This window comes from Mastacembelus armatus, chromosome 16, assembly GCF_900324485.2.
Source record: "Mastacembelus armatus chromosome 16, fMasArm1.2, whole genome shotgun sequence".
NCBI classification, from domain to species: Eukaryota; Metazoa; Chordata; class Actinopteri; order Synbranchiformes; family Mastacembelidae; genus Mastacembelus; species Mastacembelus armatus.
In genome coordinates this window covers 9700260-9724735 of record NC_046648.1, presented here as the reverse complement: position 1 = coordinate 9724735, position 24476 = coordinate 9700260, and the positions used below count along the sequence as shown (strand labels likewise).

The window sequence follows — 24476 nt, the reverse complement described above, 5'->3', positions numbered from 1 at the left end:
ATAGCTGAGGAGCAGACTCATGACCTTAGCATTAGCTTCCAGAGAAAAAAAAATTACACAGGTGTACAAATCTCTTTGCATGATCCTGTGCATCTGATTAAGAACAGGTCTATTTATGAAATCCTGTTTTGACAATTTGACAGGAGTGAAGTTCTGCCTGTTTACACTGCAATCTCAAAGAGACCTGTCTTAAGCACCTTCATAGGCTATACTGTGAGGAAAGCGCATACAAATGTTTAGGCTTGTATAGGATTGTTAATGAAGAATAATACTGCACTGGTTTGGTATTTTATCTTCACTTAAACTAAAATAATAAAGTGTATCAGTTATGTTAGCTCATTGCTTGGCAAGTGCTCAGCTAAGTCAACTAATGTTGTTTGACAGTATTCACACCATAAAGCTGTAACCACACACTTTCTGAGTCACAGTAAGAACGAGCCAGTGTTCACAGTCAGAACAGTCAGCAACTGTATTTGCTTTTCAACTTAACTTGTGGTTTTACTACCTCCTTCTCCTACATTGCTTGTGTGTGGTGAAACAACGTGTTTGGAAAATCTGACATTAGTTTACAATAGGACTAATGGTTAATTATCATTTTTAGGGGGGCTGAGATGAAATGTAGGTGTGCTTGAGCATCCAGGGTTCTGAAATCGCTCCTCCTTAATTTATAACCTCAAGGTGAAAGAATTAAAAGCAGCGGAGGGGGAGAGAAATGCGGCCTGCCTGTATTTGGGGAGTGTAGGGGCAGTGACAAAGGCCGATTGCAATAAAAGGTTTGACAAAAGTCGTTTTAAGTATAACTCTGTAAACTTGGTAACCTCTAGTATTTTATATTTACAACCCTACACACACCGTTTCCTATCCTGTCGCGCTTTTGGCCACAGCACCTGAGTAAACGTCGCCAGGCACATCATCTTCTTCGCAAGTCATTTATTTAATTGGCTGCGCGATTACATAGTCCCTGCGATTGTCGCGTGCCATACGCTCTTCCCAGTGTCCGTCATGCGCCGTGTTTTACTTTCTACTCGCGCTACACTCGTCAGTGGTCAGGGTGCTCTTCTGCCATTGGTCATTGTGGTTGTCTGTCAAACACGCTCCACCGTGGGATTGGACCTGTCCCGGAGCTCTGTCCCTGTCGGCTGTACCTGTCTCGCTGTGAGAGGCTGACGGCTCTTCCTGCTCCACGGGCTACTCCCGCCCCTTCTTCCAGCTCCAAGGAAGGAAGGAGGAACTGGTAGAGTCGCATGTGTCATTTCCAGTATGCACCAAAACCGTGCTGCGATGTGGTTCCTTGGGCTTATGTAGCTGGTTTATGGTAGGCGGGAAGTAAGGGTCGGGATTTTGGAATCACAACCGGTGTCCTGGGGAGTGTGGGGCGCTTAGGGAAGGTGGTGCAAGTGGTTTCGGAAGTGGAGCGTGGCAGAGAAAAGGAAGAAGAGGGGCTTTTCTTTCCTGTGTGACACCAGAGAGCTCGCTTCGCTTGCCTGCCACGACGGGACTGACGTAAAATATGGCGGAGCATCACCCGGTGTCCGAAAACAAACATAAATCCTCATTGAACTCCGGTGCATCGTACTCTGGGAACGGGCGCAGCAGCACGGCGGTGGCGGAAAGAATCAGCAGCGCCGGTGCAGCAGGAGGTCTGTCAGGCGGCCTGTCGCAGCCTGCCGGGTGGCAGTCCCTGCTGTCTTTCACCATCCTGTTCCTGGCCTGGCTGGCCGGTTTCAGCTCCAGGCTCTTCGCTGTCATTCGCTTCGAGAGCATCATTCACGAGTTTGACCCCTGGTGAGTGTGCCCCCCCCCCCCCCCCACACACCGAGCTGTAAACGGGGTGGACAGGCAGCCCTGCCCGGCCTGGGAGCAGATTTCTTTTAAAACTGGTGAAGTTTGGGGGTTGTAGTAACGTTACACCTTGCCATGCACCTACATTCCGTGAAAAGCTGTTTGCTTTTTGGTTTGACCAAAACTAATTTGAAGACCTGCTTGTACCGACTGATATTATGGCCCTAAATTGGCCCGTCGTTAAAGCCTATAGGCTGACGTGTTTCCTTACTACTTACTACTGTGATAAAACATGAGGCTTGAACCACCAGTTAGTTATCTTAGACAGCTTCTCCGTCATTTGTCGAAGCCATTCCCTTGGTTTTTAGAAGTATTCTCTGAGTATTGTGCTGATTAAAATACGCTGCTTAATTTGGCCTCACCTTTTCAGCGCCAAGAGAACATATATATTAAAAGGAGCTGATTATAAAGTACAGTATTGTAACAGAGTGGAGGAGGAAGGCTGGGGATATTGCAACAGAGTTGTTGGCGGTGGTCAGAGCTTGATCTGACACTGGTGAACTTGGAAAGAAGCAGCCCAGGGTAGAAGGGCTGAGTGAACATTTCCCCTTTCTACACCCTCTGATTTGTCTCTGATTTGTCTCTTTCCAGCACACCTGTTTCAGTATGTGTGTATTTAAGCTGCTTTACAGTTAGAATATTGCAGCTTGACATGCACACTGTAGGTACAGACTTTATTACATTTCCTTAACATCCATCTAATCTGTTGTTTTTCCTTAGGTTGGAATGGCCTCTTAGTCTTCATAGCACTATTCATTTTTTTTTATATTCGTACAGCTTTGAAAGCGTCACTTCCTCTGATTCAGCTTCAATTCTTAAGCAGCATTTTGTGGTTGTGGTATGTGCTACTAGTTTTATTTCGAGTATGCAAAGGGCTTCCTCATAGGCAGCAGTTGACAGTTTATCAGACTTTGCTACAAGACTTTGCTATGAGGTGTTGGGGGGACTAGCCAAATTGTCAGATTTTGTTGATTTTCACGTTGTCTTGTCTTCCAAAGCTAACTTGCTAATTACAAATCTTGAAGTACCTCAGATTAAACAGGCCAGAGCTCTGCTCAACCAGAGCTGAGGGCCTTTTTTCTACAATCACCATCATACTGTTTGTGTTTCATTTCAAAACCTCCATCAGCGTGGCTTCTGCCAGATATTGTTCAAGCTTTTTATTTGTACTCTAAGGGACTGTTGCTTGACCCAAGCCTGCATTGCATCACTGAAAGCATTTAATGATTATTCTGAGTCCAGCATTGTGGATTAAACTGCCAGCTTCATGTCTGCTGAATGAAAGAGGACGCTTGAAAGCTTTGGCTGGGTGCGAATCCTTCTGTGTGGCTGTCTGAAAACCAAACATGGCATGGCATGACATGGAGTGAAATTTATTGTTGCACTGCTTTATTGTTCTTTCATTCCCTCTTTGCCATCACACTGATGACATTATGTACACCATATTTTTGGATGACTGAGGGGATCCTTTGTGTGTGTCAGTGTTTAACCTGTAGGTTAAGATTTGACGATACAATATATTTAAGATCAAAAAATATTTGTTACAAATCTCATAGAGATGCTTAAAAAGTAGTCAGACAAAGCCTCACTGCTTCACTTCATGTTTTGAAGGGGATGCCCCTTGTGTATGTGTTACTGTGTGCACTTGTATGTGTGAAGTGAAAGTAGCGCATCTTGTTCAAGTTTTCTGCTGTCATTTAAATTTGTGAAGCTCATCTTTAAAAGAGGATCATAGAGAGCTAACAGTCATATCAACCCTCTACTGCCTTGTTTGTTCTTTTTCTGTACATTTTGCCTGCTCTCACACTTTCCGATGTGTCCTTTCATGTGGTTAGTTAATAGGCGTTTGCCTTCAGAAATGAGAGATGGGACAGCAAAAAAGCATTAGCTGGCCTGTTAGCTATGCTTGGAGTTTGTGCCATGTTAATCATGGAACAGCATCAGAAAGAAAGAAAAAAAACAAAAAACAAAACACCTTCATTAATACATAATTATTCTCTAATCCTCTCTATCCAATGCAATAATGTTTGCTTGCTAGGGAGCTGGACCTCGCTCAAAGTAAGGTTGTGCAAGGAGATGGCATGCTTGCACCTGTCATCTTTTGCTCAAAACCCCAGCTCTATGACTCATAGGAACGTTTATCAAAATCTATCTTTAGAACTTAATTTCTTCTACATTCATAGTATAAAATTGTGTAAGGATCTAGGTGATATTATAAACACATTTCCTGGTTATAGAGACTGTAGCAAATCCGTTCTTTGCCAGTACCTCTAGCTGCCAGTAGAGGAAAAAGAGATTAATAGAGATACATTTTCTGTTTAATCACGGGTGATTATCAAACCCAAATGTAAGTTGTAACATTAGTATAGAAGACATTTCTACACCTGGAACCTCACAATTTATAGAGGGGAAAAAAAGCAGAGTGAACTTACAATAGAGCTGCTCTAATATGAGGTTAGTGTACTCTTTATTTCCATATGCATAAATGGAAGATATTATAAACTGCTCTGGTGTTTATTGAGGATGGAGTTGATGGTGTGTGCACCATTACTGCTGTAAGATGGGTTATCAGTTGTGCCACATTACAAAGCACTCAGAATGAGAACAAGAGGTTTTGTGGTCTGTAATAAACCATTATTATTAGGCTGTTTTAGATTTGTTGGAAAAGATCTAGTTCTTCCTCTGCATTTTCTTCAGAATCAGAATCAGCTTTATTGCCAAGTGTGTGTGTGTGGGTGCACATACGCACAAGCAAAAAGAGGAAAAAGGTGCTTTTGAAGGTTTAAAATGAAAAGGGAGGGAGACCTGGGAGGAGAAATGAAAAGTGTCAGCTTGAAAGAGAATGAAAAAGTTGGACTACATTTTGCACTTAGTTTCATTTACACTGCCTGCCTCTTCAGGTCTTTTTCTCCCATGTTTCTGCATAATCATTTCATTTCTTAAGGTGCTGTTGAGGTCAAATGATACATTAAGATAGATTGCCTTTTTGTTGACCTGCTTGGGTGACAGTAAAAACCCTTAAACCCAATCAAGTGAACAGTGCACTAAAAGGCTGTGTCAGGATTTTGGCCAGTAATTCATGTGAACATGTACAATCCTAGTGTCTTCTGTTGTGCACAAGAGTCATGACAGTTTGTGCCTCTGGTCAACTGTGTTGACAGACTGAGCTGGCCCACCTGAAACCTGATTCTTTAGCAGCAGTGGCTTTGCCAGTGCTTTCACTGGCTAGTGGAACAAATGTTCTGTCCCACTGGCTGCTAAGGAGATGTGGAGCCAGAGAGGCTGCTTGGCTAACACACTGGCAGGCTCACCCTTACAGACTCACTGGGTGGCTTTGACCTTGTGCAGTGTAGGTTTTAATTTCACTGTCACTGCAGATGTGTTATTTACTCAATTCAATTCAATTCAATTTTATTTGTATAGCGCCAAATCACAATACAAATCATCTCAAGGCACTTTACAAAAACTAAAACTAAAAACCCAACAATTCCCTTATGAGCAAGCACTTGGCGACAGTGGAGAGGAAAAAACTCCCTTTAACGGAAGAAAAAAAAACCTCCAGCAGAACCGGGCTCAGTTTGGGCGGCCATCTGCCTCGACCGGTTGGGGTGAGTGGATAGAGCAGAGAGAAAAGAACAGCAACAATAAACAACAAATAGACACTGCAAGTTGGTGGGGCCAGTAACTGCACATCAGCGATAAACAGCTCCAGGACCAGGGACACCTGCAGAAGGTACAGAGAGAGAGAGAGAGAGAGAGAGAGGGAGGGAGAGAGCACAAACTAGGGTAGAGAGAGAGCACAAGGTTAGTAACATTCAATGGTGGAATATACATGAGGTGGGAGAGAAGAGGGGGGGGTTAGGGTAGGGGTACTGCCACATATATGCCTTTTTCAAGTATTTGGCTGATGACTTTGAGCTTTTGTTTTTGGTCTAACATATTAACCTAAATATAATATAAAAAGAGACGTTTAAATGAATGCACTAATGACACACTTTATCACAATTGTGGAGAGTTTTTTTTTTCTGCACCATTGCAAGTTTTACAGTATGTCTTTAAACGGGGCTCAACATCCACGTAGCTTTTCTCTGGTATGTTTTGTATACCTTTTATAGGTTGCTTGAAATATGAGGGAAGGGATTGTAGTGATGGCTGCCGCCGTTTAAAGCCACTAGTTTACACGAAAACCAGAACCAAGAAAAAATACTAGAGATAATTAATACAAACACAGGTAGCCCTTATTTTTATTGTGGATGTTTATTTTAATATGTTGTGATCTGTTGTGTTGTATATTATTATAAGGTTGTCTACTATCCTGAATGCCATATGCTGTTAGGCTTGAGCTGGTGATCAAATTGCCAATGGTTGAAGACACAATCAGATTTTTTTTTTTGTTTTGTTTTGTTTTGTTTTGTTTCCAAAATGATGATCACAGTTGATCAGCAAATATGACATGACAAAGAAGTGGTTTACACTGTGTAATCTGCCAAATTTATATTACTGCTACTACTGCTTGATTGTAGCAGGTGTGAGTGTGTGTGCATGGCTATACATTGTGAAGACCAGTTTTAGTGTAATGCCATAGCAGTAAGGACATTCTGGAAAAGTGAGGGTGGGCTGTTTGAGTCCACATCACAAATATAGCTTAAATTCACCTGTGTGCATAGCGACACTTCATTTATTTATTTAATTTGTGAGTGATATTGAGTAGAACAAGTTTATGTCTCTTATTATTTTATTTTGCCTACATTGAGAAATTAAACCAAAATGCTGGTTAATGATAGCTGCTAGGCTGTGAGATGGCCTTTGCAGACATATAATGAGTGATGAGAGAGTAAGATGGAGTAATTTGTATTATAATGGTTCACTGAATAGCCATCGCCTTTCGTTTGTCTTGGAAATGTTCACTGTCTGTTGGGCTACTAGACCCCAGTATGCACTGTGATGCAAAAACAGTAATATTTTCCTGACACCAAATCATCTGCATTTAGTACCATACTATACAGTGTCGACAGTGTGCTCTTTTGATTCTTTTTTGATCGCACTTTTTACCTATACAAGAACATAAGGCTTCGTGCTAGCAGTAAATCATACATTTCCTACACAAAGAATGTCAAACTTTTGCAGCATTTAAAACTTGACCTTATGGCCAGGATGATCACACTAGTTTTAGGAGAGCTCTTTTGTAACTGTTAGATTGTAGATTGTGGATTGTGGACTTGACTTGTTTAGGACTATTAGGACTAAGTGCAGACAAAGAACAAACAGCTGATACAGTATCTTTAACATTTAATTAATCCATCTGGGATGTTAATAGATTTAGTGTTTATGAGTTGAAGTTTTGAGAGACATACCACAGAAGGACATTAATAAATTTTAGTTTATGGTTCTCAAAGCAATGAGTTAAAAAGTATTTAGTATACACAATAGTGTTACTGAAACACAGTTGTAGATTTTCTTATGGTTTTAAAGATCGCGAACAGTCACAGAGGCCTTCTGAGTACCAAGTAAAATTTTTAATTTAAGGTTTTAATTTAAAAAGAATTCATGTGTCTTCTGGAGTGTAAAATTTTTGTAGGTGTGTGATATGACATAAGGACATCAATGTTGGTTTGAGCCCTGAGAGAGATAAAGTCAGTTCAAAAGAATTTGCAATGCCAGATCCCGATTATTAGTGTCATCTTAAACATCATGTGCAAGGCAAATTTAACTGTGTAGCTCATTTCAGTCACAGATAGACAAGTGCCTGACATATGTTGGAAAGACATTCAGAAACTAAATCATGAATAAGTGTGACTAGACTAGGACACAGTTCATATTGATTTGGCTCCTGTTTTCCTTACCTCTCTCTTCTTTATTCATCTCTCGTTTTTACTTCTGCACACCTGTTGATTATAGTTTAATTGTGGAAGGAAAAGAGGAAGCATATATATATAAACAGTGTTGAGACTTGTTACTGTCAAAGCACATATGTTTCAAGATGTTTTGGTTTTTACCAAGTGTCACTTTCAGAGGAATTTATAGTATTTGTGGAAAGCTCAGTGTTCAGATTAGGAGGTACAATTAGGAGTGAAATGTAAAGTTTAAGAAATGGTTCACCGGATTGTGTTGTGGTTAAATATTTTTACTGTCAGTGGACGGCACTTTGTCAATATATTGTATTTTGTCGACCTGAGGCTTTGTCAGGTTGCAAATATTATGCAGCAAACAAGTCAAGTCAAAGTTTTCTATAGCAGATTTAAAACAACCTCAGTGCTGTATAGTTATAAACAAACCCCACAATCAACAATTCCTGATTGCATAAATTAACAATAAAAATGAGCTAAGATAAAACATAAATATATCAGCATAATTAAATAAAATAAAAATAAAACAACAAAAAAAGCTACAACAAAATAAAACAAAAATGTAATATGATAAAAGCCAAAGTATTACTCCTAACTGGGACAGAATGCCAAGGAGAAAAAATAGGTCTGCAGTAGTGACTTAAATTGGTCCAGAGTCTGGGCCGCTCTAATATGGAGAGGTAGAAGTTCCACAGTTTAGGTGCCGCCAGCAAGAAGCCTCTTGTCACCTCTGGTGATAGCCTGGACCTGGGACCTGACAGAAGATGTGGGTTTTTGGATCTCAGTGCTCTGGCTGGAGTGTGAGACTTGCAAGGGCTCAGACAAGTAAGATGGAGCTGTGCCATTTAGACATTTAAGAACAATTAATAAAGCTTGGAACTGGATCCTGAACTTAACAGTAAGCCAGTGTAAGGATGCAAGCACTGGAGTGATGTGATCACGCTGTTTCTTTCCTGTCTGCAGGCATGCTGCTGCATTTTGTACCACCTGCAGACGGTGCAGTAAGGAGTAGTCCAGACAAATGTACAAATGGTTGTCGAGCTACCGAGCCGATGTTTTTGTCAAATTTAAAAGCGTGATCAAAAATCATGCCAAGCTTTCTTGCAGACAGGTGACAGTAGGACGCTATTTGGCCAATGGCACTGTCATAGCCATCTAGAAGGTTATGTTGCCCAAATAAAATAATTTCTGTTTTGTCTTTATTCAGTTTAAGGAAGTTTACATCCATCCAAGTTTGTACATCTGTGAGATAGTCCCGTGAAGCCTGAATAGAGGCATGACTGTTAGGCTTTTATAACGGCAGATAGATTTGCACATCATCTGCAGGGAACAGATATTACAATGACAATGAACAGAAGGACAAATATGCAGGAGAGCACTGCCGAGCAACCTGCTGTTAGAACCATGAGGAGCTTATAGAGTTTAATTTTGGATGTTGTAGAGCACTAAAGCACCGGCGTGATAGCAGGTTTGGCTAATCAAATATGGGAGACACACTGTAGTGTTTTTGTTTTGTTTTTTTCTGGACAAAGAGGTACAGTTCCTGTTCCCACTGCGCTTCTCAGTATCATTTCCCCGGTTGTGCCAAGTGTAGAGTGAGCTAAAACAAATCTGTTTCTGAACAACTGTCACAAAATCACATTGTCGCCATTAATATTTTTAATGTAATATTCATTTTATTTTTTGTCTCAATTTTTGGTTACGGCCTTGGTATGTAATGACCAAACTACATCTAGTAGTTTGTTTTTAACAGGTAACAGGTGACAAGTGAGTGCAGTTTGTAGTTTTAATGATGAACTTTTTTTATGATGCACTTTTTTCAACATATAACAGAAAAAACTGAAAACACAAGAGGTAAAAACAAAACCTCAAATTATGTGTGATGTTTGAACTTTACACTAAAATCAAAAGTGAGATAGATAATCCTTATAAATCCACATGCTTTCAGATATGCACTTGAATGTGGCTATTCTGGTGATCTGGATGTAAAAATGCAACTGTCCAAGGAACATGGACCAGACATTACCTGGACTTTTCCCGTGAGCTCCTTTGCAAAAAGTCTGGGTAGTGTCGTGGTGTGAGCCACTAGCAGACAGACTGTCAGGAGCACCAGGACATTTCCTGGTGGCCTGTGGGTCGTTTGGCCTGCCGCAGACAGTCAACTTGACCAGTGATAACACAGCAGCAAGATAAGTTGATAGACTCTCAGAATCCTCACATCAAGCGTGACTTTCATTCTTGCTGAGCTGCTGAAAAAGACATAATAGCATTTCTTGGCAATGCACATAGCAACCATAGTAGTGCATAGAAACTATCCACCTGTTTGTCCACCAATATTGTTTGCATTTAGAGTCAGACAGTGAGATTAGAACCTGCGATGGAGTCAAATTCCCAGCCTGAATCAATGTTCAGTCTGCCCCTTGTGAGAACTGCTGTTATTTCTCCTGCTGTGTGCTGCTACAAACAATAAACACAGCTAATCAATAAACATGTTTGTTGGCAACTATTTTAATAATCGATTTGAGCGATTAGTTGTTGCAGCCCTTGTATATATCATCAGCATTCGTACAGTCATAAAGTTTTCAGTTAAGTCCAATTTTATTTGTATAGTGCCAAACCACAATGAATAATCATCTCAAGGCACTTTACATATACACCTAACAAATCCCTATGAGCAAGCACTTGACGACTGTGGAGAGGAAAAACTCCCTGTAACGGAAGAAACCTCCAGCAGTACCAGACACAGTTTGGGGCGGCCATCTGCCTCGACCGGTTGGGGTAAGTGGATAGAGGAGACGAAAAAGAACAACAATAAACAACAAATAAACACTCTGCTGTTTGGTTGGGCCAGAGTTTGCTATTACAGTGTTGGACCTGTGGTTAAACTAGGGCTAAGTGATCTCATAGAAGTGCATTGCATTGCCAAAACATTGTGCAGTAGCAATGGCTGTGCAAGCTTTTGAAGACCAGTTTAGCAAAATAACATAACCTTACATACTTTTTAGTTTGAACAGATACAAGTGGCATTTGCTTCAGATTTTTTAATTTATGTTAGGAAGTTTAAAATTATCTGATTGGTAGATGATTGCATATTTTGGTTTATAAACTAAAATAAAGCAGACCTAATACCTCTAGTTATTAAAGTAACCGTTTCTTACAATGTCACCACCTGCCTTTGTTTAACAAAACAACTAAACTATGTCACAGCGTCATTGGGTTGTACAGTTTGATTGACCTAAAATGGTACCCTTGGAGGATGTGAAAATTATTCCAACACATTTTGTTTTTAAGGAGAAAATTCTTCGCACTGTGTACTTGTCTTATTTAACTTACACAACACTATTTTGGCTGGTTTATTATGCAACATCCAAAATTGGATGAGTAATTTTAGGAGATCAGAAGGAGGTGGTGGGGGGATGAAAATGTCTGGCACCTAATTTAATTTAGCAATTTCACCACATTATTTTACTTATACAGTGGCAGGAAAATGGAAAAAAAAAAAGAGCTTCACCTTCAGGAGCTGGGAAGCTGGGTGATGCACTAGGACATTCTGTAAATGATTCTAAACACAGAATTATATCTACTACAGTATGGTTTCAAACTATATATCCATGTATTGTAGTGGTCCTGTCAGAGCCCCGACCTGAACCTGATGGAGATGATGTGGAATGAGCTCAGAGATCACACCAGACATCCTGAAACTATGAAGCAGCTCTGTAAAAGCAGTGGTCCAGAATTCTTCCTAAACATTGTACAGGTCTGATTCACAGCTACTAGAAACACTTATCTGAGGTTATTGCTGCCAAAGGAGGTTCGACCAGTTATTAAACACAAGGCTTCAGTTACTTTTTCCACCAGCACTGTGATGCCTGTTTCCATTAAAGACATGGAGTATTTTGTTTTGATGAAGATCAGATGACATTTTACGGAAAGTAATGAAAAAAACCATTCCTATCGGTTCACTTACATTTTCTTGCCACTATTTATTTTATCAGATGTAAATGAATGAAAACACCTCCTTGTATTCAGCTGGGTCACATTTGTGACTAGCCATTACAAGCTTGTGTTTGTATTCTGCTGCACTAAACGATTAAGCTCACATTACAATTATTTGGAAATTCGTTCAAGCACACTGAGAGCAGTTTTAAATATATTTGCAGAATAAAGTGATCTGTGTCTATATATATTCTCCACATGTTTAAATGTAAAATTGCATTCAGAGGAGGTAGATGCTGTTGTGTGTCAGGTTGTGTGTAAATGATGGTTTGTCCACTGTTGCCTGGCTGGTGCTGGGGCTGGGACTTTATCATACACCGTTGCCTGACAGCTCCTTCTCCATGACTGCCATTGATTTCTGACTCCTACCATGGCTACTTTTTCCTTTGTAAAGTCTGTGTGGGTGTGCAGCACATACACATTTGCAAATAAGACTTTGATCTGCTGTGGCACTTCTGTGCACGATATTAACCCTACAGCCAAATTTCTATGTCCCTAAAATATTGTAGAAGCATACTGACAGTGATGATGAAACAACTGTGCAATAAACCCAAACAGCCCTATCAGACATTGCCTGATTATGTATTTTGTTTGTTTGTTTTCTATTTAGTCTTTTGGATTATGTGGAATCACTCAGTTTTTGTTTGATAGGCTTTTTGTGCCATCAGTGTGCTATTCATCCTTGGATTTTCTATAGATACAGTTTTTTTTTTTTTTTTTTTTTTGGATTAACTGATGAATCACTTAGTCTATAACATGGACAAAATGTCCATCACATTTTCCCAAAGAACATAAAGTACTTGTCCACAAAGTGATGGCTAATGTTTGCTGTTTGGGTCCACACAAAAACAATGAAGCTACACACACACAAATGAGAATGCAAATCATACAAGCAAGTATATAAATATCAAATTATATGGAATAACTTCTGCATTTGAAAAATTAGACAAAATAAACATACAACAGAAACACAATGAATAGCTACAAAAAGGAAATAGGCACAATCTAAAATGTTAAGTAATTAACAGAAGTGTGTTTTTGTACAAGTCAGTTTGAATGATTAACAAAAGACATAATACAGGAAGAAGATCTAATGCAGATGCTCTCCTCTGTGCAGGCTGAAGTTCTCCTGGATGTTTCTCAGCTGCACTCGACCAAATGACCACGCAGTAGCCCGAATTTTACAGAACAAGTATTAGAACAATATAATGGAAGATTGAACATTTCATTGAATGCATAACATTTCATTGACAATGTAATGAGTGTTTCATCATATTAATTAACAGTGTGATCAGTCTAATCAGGTAGGCCAACTAAATAAGATTTAACACCAATAACATGGTTTTGTTGTGAAATCCTGCAATTCAAAAGCTTGAACCAATAACCCCCAATGAATGACTTAAAAATCTCACTGTCTGATCAATTAATAGACTGTGTTTAACACTAAAGGCAGTTTATCAGTTAATGAAAGTACAATTTAAGGGCAGCATGGTGGGTGAGTGGTTAGAACTGTTGCTTCACAGCAAGAAGGCTCCAGCAGATCCCTGTGACCCTAATTAGGAATAAGCGGTTATAAATACTGAATGAATTAAAAATACATTTTTAACAAATAGATCAGGGGGACTTGATAATGTAGTGGTTAGAAAACATACCATGTACATTTACGTAACTGCGGTATTGGTTGGTGGGATTCTGGAAAACATTTTTGCATGTCATACTTCTTTTTCTTGCCCTGTTTTTTGTGTCTTATCTTCACTGCCATCTGCACTCAAAGGTGAAATGCTAAGTTATTAATAATTGACCTCTTGTTTATTAATTTGCTTTTGCTTTAACTTATTTTTTTCACCATCATGCCACATTCACATAGTTGGTTAGGGTGTGCTGGTTTATGTACTGGTGAGACAAATATGATCTGCAAAGTCAAGCTCAGGAATAGATTTATGTGTTTAAAGCTTAATGGATGCTAAAAGATAGCCCAGTGGTTTGTAATACAGGATTGTACAATTTTGAGAAGCTATAATAGAGGTATCTGTTTGCCTGTTGCGTATGTCTGTGACAGTCTCGAGGTAAACAGAAATACAATATTGGCCTTACGGAACACTGATGTTACCATGGGAAAAAAAAAACACCTCGCCATTGTTGTGTATGTGGTACATTGTGCTGCCTCTGCAATACATGGAGCAAAAACATGGCACAAGTTCAAATTTGTTAGACTTTAACCCCAGCATGCAGCTACCAAGATTACTAAAAAACACTGTTTGAATCACTGACATGTAGCAATATACTGCTTGCAACATTAGCACTGTAACTAAGGTGGCACCAAAATTTGGTTTTCAGTTGCTGGTTATAATTTAAATAACTATGGCAATGATTTGCAAGACATGATATGCGAGTCATGTGACTTGTGTGGTGCAGCACAGGGCACTCCACCAACTTTACACATGAAGTTCAGTTAAAATCAGGGAAATAATGCTTAGTTTTTCCATAGCTCTGAAGGTAGTTTTCTAGAGTTTTAAAATGTTATCCCAACTATGAAAGTACAGTAGGGGGCATGAAGGATGCAATGAAAATTGCAAAACATTATTTTTGAGTTTGATTATAAGAAGTGTAGAGGTTACGGAGCTTGATCCATACTAGAGACTAGAATAACTGTGTGATAACATTGATCTTACTGCATCACTGCATGCTGCACCGTGACATGGAATTGATGAAAGATTCTTCGTTAGATCTTACTGTCATTTTTGAGGTATGTCAGAATGTGTCATGAATTCCTAGTTAATTATAGTACAACAATGTAAATCTATATATTTTCAAAATGCAAGCAGAGACAGGATGTCAGCATTTACCTAATATTAGTACCTGTCCAATAGTTTGAAACTGCAAAAGCTGGCTTTGTCACTAACACAATTTAAAAATGTTAGGTCCATTATTTTATTCACACAGATTTTTTAAAAATTGATATGAGTTATATATTATGAGGAAATTAAGAGATATAACTGATCTGCATTAAATAGTTTTTTTCATGTCATCACATTTCTAAAGTTAAGTGTTTTAGCTACCACTTACTGTGCATTCATTCTGTTAATGGGGTAAAGGCTGTGTTTTTAGCTCCACACTAATTCCTGACCTCATAAGAACAATCTCAAATAGTTTTTCGCTATTAGGTAAACACTTTACAGTGTAGGTGTCAGCACATACTATACCTTGAGTAAGAATTTTGATTTGCATTTGTCACCTGTGTCCGTTTCTTACAGTGTGACATAACACTGTTTTGAATGGATATCCACCAGTTTCATGATTGCCAGCTTTCTTCTGGGACAGCCTTCTTTTGTAGGTTTAGATGTTTCACTGTGGTGGGGGAGATTGGTGATGTTGATAGGCTATTCTTTTGCAAGTGTGGGGTATTTCTATCCACTATACTTCTCTTTCATCTAGAGTTGCACATATGAAAACATTACAAATTGGCAACTGTAGTAAGACATAATGTGAAACCTTCCTCGCAACATTTAAGCTTTTTTGTGCTTTTGCCAATACTGCAGGTGGGAAAACTTCAATTTTAACCGGTGTCCTCTTTATCTTTCCTTTTTGAGTAATGGCATATTTCTACTTTGATTTGCACCTTGCTTCGAACTGCTAGTTCAGCAGTGCCTTAATACTGCTTACACATTAGTTCATGCAGTTTTTTTGTAATCACATCCCATCACTGACTAAATGCACTGCTTTCCTTGCAAAGTCTGTTTATGCAAACACCACATGCATATAAAATGTAGACTGCCATTTCCTATTGGAATTTATTGGATTTTTACCTGATCTCAGTGTTTAGACCAGACTACACTTATATACTCTTTACACATTTTTTTTTGTAACTCTGTACAAACCTATTCTATTGTGGTTGTGAAGAAGTACTCGCTTGCATGAAGAGTAATAGAGCCATTGCAACAGTGGGTTTAGACTTTTTTTTCCCCCCTGTGATCACAGGTAATAGTTCTTTTGAAGTTTTATACATTCAAATCTCTTTAGGTTCTTTAGGTTTTGGCATGCTAAAATATTGTTGCACAAGGTAAAAACATTACGCTCTTGGGCAGTGGTACCCTTAATAAAGCCTTTTCAAGTGTATATAAGAATTTATCAAATTCAGTGTTTTCCAAAGTGTCAAATTAGCATCCATTTGTTTTTTTTTTTCTATACTCTCATGCATTCATCCGTAGCTGCTTGGATATATAAGATGTCAGCATTTGCTCCACAGGGGGAATGAGGCTGTCTGTGTGTTTGGTTCATCAGCAGTGAGAAGGAGGGGTCAAGGAGCTTTTTTTCTTATTTTCAAGGAAGAAAAAAAATCAAACAATCAATCAAACAAGGCCCAGTTTTTCACAATCCAGAGGAACAGGCCAATAGCCAATCAAGAATGAAAAACAAAAAAAGTACATTCTGCAATTTATCACACCTGTCATTTGTGAGCTCCTATTTGGGAACATTTTGTGGCAGTTTTTCTTATGCAAGTGTGTTAAAACCTACAAGCACCACTGTCTTTTCCACTAGATTATTTAGATATGCACTAAAATAATACTGACTAAACACAGGATTACAGTTTTTATCTGTCATTTTTCTTTTGCTCATTTGCAGTATATTGTCTGTGAAACGGTTAGGTAAAATATATTGTGATTAGTCATATTGCAGTATGAAAAATGGATTTAACTTTGCAAAATAGAATTACATGTACTAGGACAGATGATTTTATCTATATCACTTAGTATGAGCACTTAATGCTATTGCTGCAAAAAGCTACCCTGCAAAGTTTTAAAAAATCATTTATTAGTAAAATACTGCTGTAACTATACCTGTACTTACTTTAACCAGTGTGACTGTAATGATGGTAATGATTTAATGACCTGGATGGCAGAAAAAGAAGCATAAATGCTACACTGTGTTCATGGTTTTACGAAGACTCATGATAGTTACCACTGACCTCAATGAGAGGTACAGCAGGTGATCCAGAGCCAAAGAGCATAATGGTGGTCACTTAAAATAGTGGATTTATTGTGCTGTTGTTCACATATTTACATCAGTGAACTCCTCTGGTTTATGAAACATTTGGGATTGATTTCAAGATGCAATTTTGCTGACATCTTATATATCCAAGCAGCTACGAATGAATGCATGAGGGTATAGAAAAAAACAAATGTATGCTAATTTGACACTTTGGGAAAACACTGAATTTGATAAATTCTTATATGCACTTGAAAAGGCTTTTCAAGGGTACCACTGGCCAAGAGCATAATGTTTTTAGCTTGTGCAACAATATTTTAGCACTTTGACGCTTTGGAAAACACTGAATTTGATAAATATTTTGAAACATTACTGTTGCTGAAATATACCTGCTTTCTTTTGTCTGCTGTCTGTTCTCCTGAAGTGCATCACCTGCTTCTATTTCCTCAAAGCCCTAGTCATCAGTCTTTCACTTTGTGTCTAGTCAGTGAAATGACACTGACAAGCTCACTGGCAGCTTTTATACAAGCACTGTGTCTGACTGATTTCTGTCCAACTGAATAAGTTTAAAATGTCTGTGGTGTGCTTACAGATTGCCACGTTTCACTGAAGAAATTCATCTGTAACAATTTTAATCCCTTTGCTATCTGTCGTGGATCAAATGTGTGTTGTTGGTCTTTGTGTGCATAAGTAGTAAGGATTTATCACAGCTCATTTGATGAGTAAACAGATGCAGCCTGGCTACAGGCCTCACACCAACTCACTCATTGTATTCAATTGACTAACTAAAAAGAAAGGCTAGCCTTACTGTAAATGTGGCAGTATTTATCAACCAACAGTTCCAGACATTATGTAGATGCTTTCCAAGATTTCCAAGATAGTGCCTACAATGCAAAATACTACTGCAGCGTTGAAATTGCTCCAATTAAGTGGCAAAAGACAATGAACACATTATTTGACCTATTTTATTATTTTAACTGTGAAACAAATAATAAATAGCTTAAATTTGAATTTGGTGGTAGAGTGCATATTTCAAAATTAAGTGGACCTTTTAAGAAAGTCCACTACACTGCTGAATATTTTACTGTGACAGAATGTGTGCCCTGAAGGCTGCACATTTTCAGATTAAAAGATGATGATGATAGAGAGGTTGTAAGACTGGCTTAAAAATCCTTCACCATCATCTGAGCCTATAGGCAATAATTTTAGAACAAGATTCTAGATGGTCTTCCACTATATCTGACTGGGTCTGTGGAGAAATTACCTTCCCCTTTCAGAATAAGCAATCTTTGTCTCTCTGTCTCTCTCATGATTCTTTCCTGAAGCAGTCCAGGGTGCTGAGTTTTTTTTTTTTTTTTTATGAGCAGTGAATCACCCTGGAAACAGAACCTAAATGAACATCGTTTTCGTATGTTATTAACAGGGCTCACTCCAGCTAAGATGCTTCAAATCCACTCCTTCCTAAATAAATATGGTTATAGGCTACTGGTTTCTCAGTAAATACTGTAGGACAATGTCTGGTCTAATGCAACCTATGCAGGCTATAATACAAGACAAATCAAGACAAATAGACCACAGATGTGAATGCGCATCTTTTTGACTCTGTTTTTGCCCAACAGCTCCAGATTTCATTTGAAAAATTCATCAGTTAAAACTATGCAATGTCTTTTTGCACTCTGTAATTTTATGGACCAATATTGGTGCTGAATGTGAGAAAAATGGGTCTATTTTTCTTATTTCTTGACAGATCTGTCTGGAGTGAAACCCCTGCTATGTGTCACACTATCCAAAGTGTCAACTCTAATTAAACAATGGAAAAACATACGAAATCCAATAACTACCAGGTCTACCTATACAAAATTTCCAGGTACATAGTTGACAGGAAAATTAAGGCCAAACCTGAAATGGTTTTCTGCATTTCTGGTACACAGCAGTGACACATGGAGTCTTTGTGAGTAAAATCTGACCTTGTGTGTTTACGTTCCATTACATACATTATGAGTTAATGTTGGTCATTACTGAATGAGCATTGTGTGTATAGTGATGATCATAACAGCCAATTTCCACAGCGTGAGCTAAGTGGGGCTTTAAAAGGTGATAATGACAGAGTGAAAGGGGAACATAACCCAAGCAGAAAAGCAAGATAGATTTAGAGACAACAAGGAGGACGACAAAGCTGTGGTCAGTGCTGCAGCAGGCAGCTACACATTTTCCCTCCCTGCTCATCTGCTGTGCTTACTTGATATTCCTCCCCACTGTTCCTCTGCTACGATCCACTCGAAGGGTGTATTAAAGCGTCTACGCTGCTAACTTTATATCAAAGAAATGCCTTTACCCAGATTAAACTCAAAAACAGAAACTAGAAATGATCATAGTGGCCTTGCTTCTTTTTACAGTTGATTAATCTTTTAACAATGACCAGAGGCAACATGGCTGTCACTGAAAAATATTTATCAGGACCGCACATTGTTTGTTGCAGTTTGATGAGCAACTGACCTTTGTGTTACCGGTACGTAACATTACAGTTTTTAGCACACTTCACTTCTGTTTCCCTCCCTCCTTCCTCTTCATGCAATTCTATCTCTCCTTGGTCGTCTTCAGTGTGTCACTATGCCTTCGCCAGTTATTAGGTTGATGCTGATTGCCAGTTAGATTAGCACAGACACTTAATCTAGTACAGCACAGTTTGACATAACCTCTGCACCTTCTAGTTTATTTTCTTGTCACTGCTGTTTCCCATCATTTCTCTACTTTCTGTTTCATACCCTGTGCTTATTTGTGGCCATTATTTCAGTTTTCCTTGTTGTCTCAGTGGAGTGATAAGCCCTTACATTAGCTCAGCTGTAACATGAATAGTAAAGTGAACATTTTGGGTTTATAGTAAACATGATTGTGATGAATATTGTTTTTTGTTCAAATGAAGAGAGTGTTAATTTGCTGATTGGATGTTGGACCAGACATTTGTACCAATCATTGTGTTTTAGATGTTCTAAAATGAGAAAACCATGCAACACAGAATAACATTTTTTTCCAAACGTGTGTTAAATGTGATTTATTACGAGTAAGTCAATGATTCTCTAATATTAACAAAAAGTGACCATTGATACTAAGTAAAGATAACGATCAGATGAGTTAAAAGATTTTGAAATGTATCTTTATGTTTAGAAAGGTAGATGTTATAAAGACATGCTGTGAGTTAATCTAAAGCTGAGAGACTATAAGTGCTTGTCTTAATGTGTTTAAAGCAGTTCGATGGCTCCTACAATGACATTCTCAAACCAGCATGTCTGATTAAAACATTAGCTAAGCAGAATTGCATAACATTTGTGTCTTTTTTTTTTTTTTCTTTCTAAAGGACATCTTTGTATGTAGGTTTCCAATAAATAAAGACATGAACATTAACACTGAGGGGAAAGGACACTGAGCCATGTGACTGCTCAGTTGTCTGCAGCTGTCATTAGAAGACTGTGGCTGGAGCGGACTGACACCAAGTTAAAAATAAGGAGTGACCCTGTTAGGTTTGGCATTTCCAGATCATCTCTGCAAAGTTAGTGCAATTGGAAAAAGGGTTTCTATATATAGTACATGTAGCTCTAAGTCATGTCTTGGTACTTTACACTTATACACAACTGAAAGAAATATTAAAATAGAAATGTAACTTACTTTAGTGTTTGATGTAATTATGTATTTTTTTATTCATTGTTCATTTTCAAAGTTATATATAAACTTTTAAGGTAGCCATTTTATGGATTACATTTTTTGGAATGTATAGGTGTAACATTATTAGCTGTATTAGTGTTAGTCTGCAAAAGATTACCATATTTTTGTGTCTATAGGTTTCATCGAATATAAGTCACTTTTAGCAAAAACAACCTTGTTGAACAAGAAAATATATATAAATCACTTTGGTGCATGTCACATTTTAAATTATACTAATTTTAGTCTAAATTAGCCTATGAAGAACAAAGACTAGGCATAACAACAGGCAGAAGTGCATGTACTGAATTCATTTGTCGTGTCAAGTAACGTTAAACCACTCCACCACTGAAATGCTGACACTCCAAACTTTCTTTTGGCTGAATACTTTATTAGCTGCACTTTGAAGTCTGCAGTACAGCTCTTTCTTCTGGGCGGCATTTTCACTTGCGTTACACTATGAGTTATAGTTTAGTGTGAACGCTTTTACTTTTTCAGTGATACAATATTATGTTCAATTGTGCCAAGAGTGCCATCTAATGCTATAGTGAGTACTCGACAAAGTGATCGTAAATATACACATATAAGTCGCACTGCAAGCACGAGGAATAAATAAATTGCAACTTATAGTCTGGAAAATGTGTTTTGGATCAAAAATTGGAAAATTGGTTGTAAGTTCAGTCTTATTTTAATAGTGGACAGACTTTCTGACTTAGTACGCATACTGTACTTGTATTAGGAGGTTTGGCATTCCTGTTCCAACATGGCAGCTTCAGTGATGTATTGCTATAATGGAAGGCTATATCTCAGGCCAGTTAGCCTGTGTGTAGCAACTTGAAGCATTCAGCTTGATGGGAATACTGCAGTAAATTCACCTAATGAAGTATTACAGTCATACTACAGATATAAGGTATGAAACACAGTGACCATGCAGTATACTTTTTTTTTTGTTTTTTTTGTTTTTTGCCTTTATTTGACAGTAGATCAAAACTCTGTTCCAGTGGTTTTTTTTATTCCTTTGTTGCGGCTCACTTAAGGTTTTGTGGTACTGTTGAGCTTCCCTGCATGCACAGCATGTTCAAGTCAGAGGACTCAGGCAGTTCCAAATGCTTCAGCCTGTCTTTCTTGAAGTTTATCACAGTAGATTTTAGGTCTGCTTTGGATCTCTATTTTAGAGGTCAGCTCCAGGTCAAGGTCTTTTATTTTCTTGACTGACTGGAAAAGATTTGCTTCCAGAATTTGCTGATTTTCAATGGAGCCCATTATTGCTGTCAGAGGGTTATTTCCATCAAAAGCTGGTCCTATTTTTTCCTCTAAACATTTTTTGTGTTTCTGGTTAAAGAGCTCATTTTTAAGAACTGTGCAATGCAACATCAGATATTGATATGTGTGATGCAGAAGCTGGTGCCACTTCTGTCTCAGCTGAAGCTTCCTGCAGGTTCATTGCACTAGAGCCCAACTGATATATGAGCAGGCCTGCTACATACAATGCATTCATAAAGCCACCACCATGCTTCACTGTTGGTTTGGTATTGGGCAGCTGATAACAAGTGCCTGGTTTCCTGCAGACATAATATTTAGAATTGAGGTCAGTGTGTTCAGTTTTGGTTTCATCAGACCAGAAAATGTTGTTCCTTACAGTCTGAGAGTCCTTCAGGTGTTTTTTGCAAACTTCAAGCAGGCTTTCATGTATTTTGCACCCGAGGAGAGGCTTCTGTCTAACCACTCTGCCATAAAGCCCAGATTGGTGGACGGCTGCAGTGATGGTTGTCCTTCTTGAACTTTGTCCCATCTCCACACAGGATCTCTGGAGCTCAGTCAGAGTGACCATCAGGTTCTTGGTCACCTCTCTTACTAAGGTCCTTCTCCCACAGTTGCTCAGTTTGGGTGGAAAACAAGCTGTTGGAAGAGTCCTGGTTGTGCCAAACAGCTTCCCTTTGATTATTATGGAGGCCACTGTGATCCTGGGAACCTTCAGTGCAGCAGAATTTTTTTTGTAGCCTTCCCCAGCTCTGTACCTATCAACAATCCTGTCTCTGAGCTCTACAGACAGGTCTTTTGACCTTATGGCTGTTTTTGCTCTGATATGTATTGCCAGCTGAGGCCTTCTATAGAAAGGTGTGTGCCTTACCAAATCATGTCCAGTCAATTTAATTTACCACAGGTGGGCTCCAATTAAGGTGTAGAAACATCTCAGCAACGATCAAGAGAAATGGGAGGCACCTGAGCTAATTTACATGTGTAGTATCAAAGATCTGAATACTTATGTAAATGTTATATTTCAGATTTTTCTTTATAATAAACTAACAAACATTGAGGGGAAAAAAAACCAATTGTAGTGTCAGGCTGCCACATTGCAAAATTGAAAAAAGTAGGGGGGCGTTGATCAAAGAAACCAGTATCCGTGTTTGAAATGGATGGAGATAGATGATTGAGCTATTTTATTCCCATTGTCGCTATTATGCAGTTTGTTTGTTAGGAATGTTGACTCCACATAGGAAACATAATAATCCCTGTGAGTTCACAGAATGGATCACAGTCCATGTATAATGCAATACTTGAATTTTAACAAACCATGGCCCCTCATTTATTCTTTTGAATAACCTAAATATGTGCAACAGTCAAACAGATATGTCATTTCTGCTGGAGTAAGACACAGGTTCAGCAGCAGTAGCTGAGGGGTATAGGCCATGGCCTTTTGACAAGCTTAATTTTTATGCTTATTTGTGAAAAGAAGATGGCTCTAGGGGTTACATAACTCTTATTTTGATTCCTCTCAGTATATTATCACTGACAGCTGCTATAAAACATAAGTCAGGTCATTTCTTTATCTTTCTGAACCTGTCAATCTGGCACTGGAGGTGACACTAAAGACTGGTTTCAGTTCTCTAAAGCTCATCTTTTTGTTACACAACTTTTTCTGTTACTTTTAATGTGATACATATAAAATGTTACCCCCAAATTTAAACAATATAATTTCTCCTCCTCCTCCTATTATAGATGACTTTTCTCACTGCCTTCCACTGTGGCTATATGAAACATCCACATTTGAATCCTGAGAACCACTTTTTTCTACTATACCATAGAACATACTTTGATTCAATTTATGTGATTACTTGGCTCCAATAGACTTGCTTTTGCATTTGAGATGTTTTATTTTACAGAGTTCCCAACTTTGTATATTCCAATCCACCAGCAGTTTACCACTTTTTAAAAACCAAAGTAAAAAATGTAAATGTGTTTCATTAAGCCCCATTTGAAGGCGAAACTTTGTCATGAACCGACTGTGGATTTCTCAAACTGAGAGCCAAATGACAAGGAGGACAGTCATGCCCCTAAAGCCAGATACATATTGTTATTCATCATATGGGCAGCCACCCACCATAGACGGGCCAGTGACCTCTTAATTAAAGAAGCAAAGCTCCAGGCTTCAAATTGACAAAGTGTAATTGTTACATACAATAATTCTTTTACAGTTTTACTCTACATGAACATATCAACCTACATGTTCTACTGTGTTCAATTTAGGTAGTCATTTATGCTTTCCACTCTGATGGCTATGATTGCAACTGTCACACAACAACCTTGCATTAGTATCTGTGACCTGCTTTTAATATGAGGACATATACATCAGCTGATATTTACACTGCTTTAGTGCTCTGCCGCTTATTATTAGGAATTTGACCTTTGTCTGAATGAAAGCTATGAAAGAGTCAACATTATAGGTCAAGAGAAAGAGAAAGATTTTCATGGTATCAGTCATACCTGTAATACAACCAAGTCCAACTCAGCTACCTTCCTCTGTCTATACTCTGTAACAGCTTAAATACATTGTGTTGTATCCTCAGAAACCTACAGGGCTGGTGCATTCTCATGGATGACTCTTCTCCATATTCCTCGGAGCTAGATTTTATGTGTGCGCATACCACACACACAAACAGACCTGCTGTATCATTTGTATTCGTAATAAACCTCACAATTTTATGGCAGTGTTGCATAGGAGGCAAAATGGCAGTCCTCAGGCCAAGGCCACAGTGATATGAAAAAGAAATCCACTCATCACTCAGTGGAAAATATGAAAGGTCGAAGCAGACACTTCAAACGGTTAAA

General features: G+C 38.5%; 1 protein-coding gene across 1 annotated transcript in view; it reads left to right on the top strand.

Annotated features, from left to right (window-relative positions):
* The first annotated feature begins 1162 nt into the window (after positions 1-1162).
* Positions 1163-24476, top strand: part of LOC113122238 (dolichyl-diphosphooligosaccharide--protein glycosyltransferase subunit STT3B-like) — a 57699-nt gene continuing 34385 nt past the window's right edge. Inside the window, exon 1 of the mRNA XM_026293420.2 lies at positions 1163-1785. Within this exon, the coding sequence (XP_026149205.1) occupies positions 1511-1785 (275 nt within the window). The 5' untranslated portion in view covers positions 1163-1510. The remainder of the gene's footprint in view (positions 1786-24476) is intronic.